We start from the raw sequence: 3,581 nt of genomic DNA on the forward strand, positions 1-3,581 counted from the left end.
ATAAAAAGTTTTTTTTCATTTTTAAATTTATAAACTTATTATAATAATAATTATTATTATTAAAATATAATACATATTAGTAACCAATTTATCACACTTTAATAAAACCAAAAATAAACACCTTAAACTTCAAAGTTCCTGTTTACCAAAAAGGTCCGAATTAATCATCTTTATTAATTCTTAAGCTCAATACAAAACAAGTCTTAAATATCAGATTTTAATAGTAAAGAATTAAAAATTATTAGTAAAATAAACTATTATATATTGGACTCATTTAATTTGATTCAATTCTTATCGTGTGAACATTAATTACTTCTTTGCCAAATCTCATTGTAATTATATGAGACATAAAAATAAAGTACAAAAGACCACCTACTTTATTTCATGTTAATTCAGCAAAACAAGCCTTAAAAACCCTTTTTAAAAATAACAGAAAACGGTAAGAGCTCATTAAGAACAAATCATTATAAATAATTTCAATGGTGAATAAAAACGTGAGTGAATCTCCAAAGACCATAATCCCTCAATGAATTTTAAGTCGATTATCTCGTCATACACCGATGAATTTTATGTTTCCACTCCCTTTTACACGGCCACCAAAGTCATTATCAAGCCAAAGTACTCTTCCCAATGGCAGACAACAACCACTCAACTTTTAGTCGACTTCTCTGTTGCGCTTTTAAGTGAAGAAGCCAAGTCAGCGATTCAAAGTTGCTTAGACAAGTATAACACTATGAGTCTTGGCTCTGACTCTTGTGTGAAGATCAACTACACCAGAACAACAATTCTCAATGGAAAACTCCATCTAGTGCTATTGCTCCAGTGTCCACTCAATATAAGTGTTGGGAATTATTATAAGGATTTTGTCTCATATGAAGAGAGAGTCTTTCACTCACACCAACTCAATAAAATTGCTAATAAAACAAGAGAAATTCAATTAGAAGGGTTTGACTCTTCAATTCAAAATGGCGGCATCGGACTATTTAGTGTGTACACGTCACCATTTCCTGAATTTAAGATGACGCCTTTTGGTGTTCTCAATTCAAAATTGTCAAGCCTCAAAGACTCTGTAAAGAGTAACACTGTGCAAGGAAAGTTCTTTAATGACACATTCACATGTTCCTTTGCCTCGTGTGAATACTCTCTAGTTGAATACATTTTAAATACAATTGGGTCTACGTCCTCAAGAAACGTTGAAAAGGATTGGTATTTACCGGTCAATGAATTAGGATCTGGTAATTATGGGAAAGTGTACAGAGGAATTAAAACGGTCTATAATGGCCAAAGAGTCGTTATTAATTCGGACGGGACGTGTAACCTTGGAAAGACGCAAAGTGTTGTATTTAAAGAAAGCACTGGGCGAAATCGACTCTTTTTGACCAAAGAGGAGACTCTCCTTGCAATTACAAAACACGAAAATGTTATTCATTATGAAGGATCTTATGAAGACTGCAATGCCAAAGTTCTAATTTTGGAAGAGTGCCAGATGGACTTGGCTAAATATATTGAAAAAGCCAAGAAGAACAATATGGTTATTGGTAAAACACAAATCTCAGAGATAATGAGCGGAGTTAGAAATGCCATGGTCTATTTATATCGTAATTTTGGTGTTATTCATAGAGACATTAAACTGGAGAACATTCTTATTAATGAAGAGAAAAGTTTGAAAGTAAAGTTGTGTGATTTTGGGCTTTGTATTAAGGCTACTGAGTCAATGGATTCTTTGGTTGGAACTCCATTATATGCGTCGCCCCAAATTATAAGAAAAGATAAATATACTTCAAAGTCTGATTTATATTCAGCAGGTGTTGTATTATACTATTTATTGTATGGAAAGTTACCATTTCTGTGTGAAACTGAAAAGGAACTTTTAGCAAAGTACAACGAGGAATTGTATTTTGAAAAGAAAGGAGAAGAATTTAGTCAACTGATTGAAATTGACAAAAAACTTCTCCAAATAGAAGAAAACACAAGAATGTCATGGGATCAATTTGAGAAAATGACATTCTAAAAGTTATTTCTTGTGAATAAATTATTTATATATTTAGACGTTTTGTTTAACTTTTTAATTAAAAAGATAAATCATGTTATCGATTTTTTTATACCTTTTTTAAACATTGTATTTTGTTGTCAAATTTGTAACAATTTTCCTATGTTTTTGTGATGTTCTTAACAATAAAGTTTATAAAAATGTAAACTGTATTTCTCAACTCAAACAAAATCAAAAGAACAATCAAATCGTATTCATAGTTATAACAATATCCACTGCAAATGTAAAAATAGCGAGCATATAACACCAGAACAAAATAGTTGACGTTGAATCAACGCCTTTGGGGTAGCACACATTAACCACAATCAAACTATTTAAAGCCGGTGGTGAAAAAGATTCAATTTGTAACACAAAATACATCACTTTATTTTGTGGGAGAATTTGGTATTTATAAAGCATATAAATAGAAACCCACGACACAACTGGGCATATCACCATTCTATAAATAATCCCAACAAGTATTTTCCACGTTTTGATATTCCCCCCTTTCGGGCCATTTGCCAAACTACCTCCAAGTAAAAAGAGGGCACAAAAAACGGTAGGACTTCCCAAATAATAAATGCACCTTCCAATAATACTCCAATTTCCACTGACTAACAACGTGTCTCTGAGTGGTTTTATCAACATGAAAATAATTCCAAAAATAGCAGACATCGTTGGGATGGAGAAAAAGTTTTTGATTGAAAACCTGACAATTTCAGGCAACTTCGACCACAAAAATATGAACGGTTGAGACACTTTTGTTATAACTTTTTTGATTGTTAATTTTAGGGTTTCGTAAATTTGTGTAATTTTTGAGGAAAATTTATGTTGTGAATTTTGTAGTGGCATTTCCAATGTTGTTTGCGTGTCGCCAATTACAAAGTTTTGTTCAACAGTTTCAGTCTTTTCTTCTAATGTTTTTGAATCGTCCATTTCTATTTCTACAAGAGGACTTGCGTGGATTTTCTCTCTGTTTGGGAAGGCTTTTTGTTCGTCATTTTGTAAGTCACAAACATTTGAAACAACGGGTGTTTCTAAGACTTTTTCTTCTTCAATTTCTGTTTCAAGTAAATTCACTTTTTCCTCTTTCTTCGTCTTTTTTGACATTTTATGTTTTTGCTTCTTTGAAGAAGAGATGTGCAATTCTGTGTCTCCAGTCGTCTGTTTTGGCTTTGGAGACTTTTCAAAAGAGTTTTCCATCGATATTTCAGTGTTATTTTGGAGGGTTGTTTCATCTATTTTCATCTCCGTGACATTCTCCTCTTTACTGTTTTTGTCTTCTTCATTATCTTTTGTTCGTGTATTCAAGTTAATAAAGTTATACCCCAAAACAAAAAATGCCACCATAAAGGTCAGTTGGTAAACACAAATATAACTAAACCCAAGTTCTTTTGCATTTTCGCCCAATTCATCCGTTTCAAGAGTGAGTGCCTCGACCGTCGCCATTGTGAGATACATCACATTTTTGAATCCAAGTGTAAAAGCGAAAACGCGGTTATCTGTTTTTGGAAGCCTTAATATCATTCCCACAAAAAACGACCCAAAAAAA

General features: G+C 32.4%; 2 protein-coding genes across 2 annotated transcripts; one reads left to right on the forward strand and one right to left on the reverse strand.

Annotated features, from left to right (window-relative positions):
- Window positions 1-526: 526 nt before the first annotated feature.
- On the forward strand, window positions 527-2,011 carry EIN_334090 (serine/threonine protein kinase, putative; the record flags this gene model as incomplete). Its single annotated transcript, XM_004259155.1, has 1 exon — window positions 527-2,011. The coding sequence occupies one exon, from the start codon at window positions 527-529 to the stop codon at window positions 2,009-2,011; it is 1,485 nt and encodes a 494-aa protein (XP_004259203.1).
- A 222-nt stretch (window positions 2,012-2,233) lies between these two features.
- On the reverse strand, window positions 2,234-3,556 carry EIN_334100 (hypothetical protein; the record flags this gene model as incomplete). The annotated part of the gene is made up of 1 exon (XM_004259156.1): window positions 2,234-3,556. The coding sequence occupies one exon, from the start codon at window positions 3,554-3,556 to the stop codon at window positions 2,234-2,236; it is 1,323 nt and encodes a 440-aa protein (XP_004259204.1).
- Between the last annotated feature and the right edge of the window lie 25 nt (window positions 3,557-3,581).

This window comes from Entamoeba invadens (assembly GCF_000330505.1).
Source record: "Entamoeba invadens IP1 unplaced genomic scaffold scaff_1105074724865, whole genome shotgun sequence".
In the NCBI taxonomy this organism is placed as follows: Eukaryota; Evosea; order Mastigamoebida; family Endamoebidae; genus Entamoeba; species Entamoeba invadens.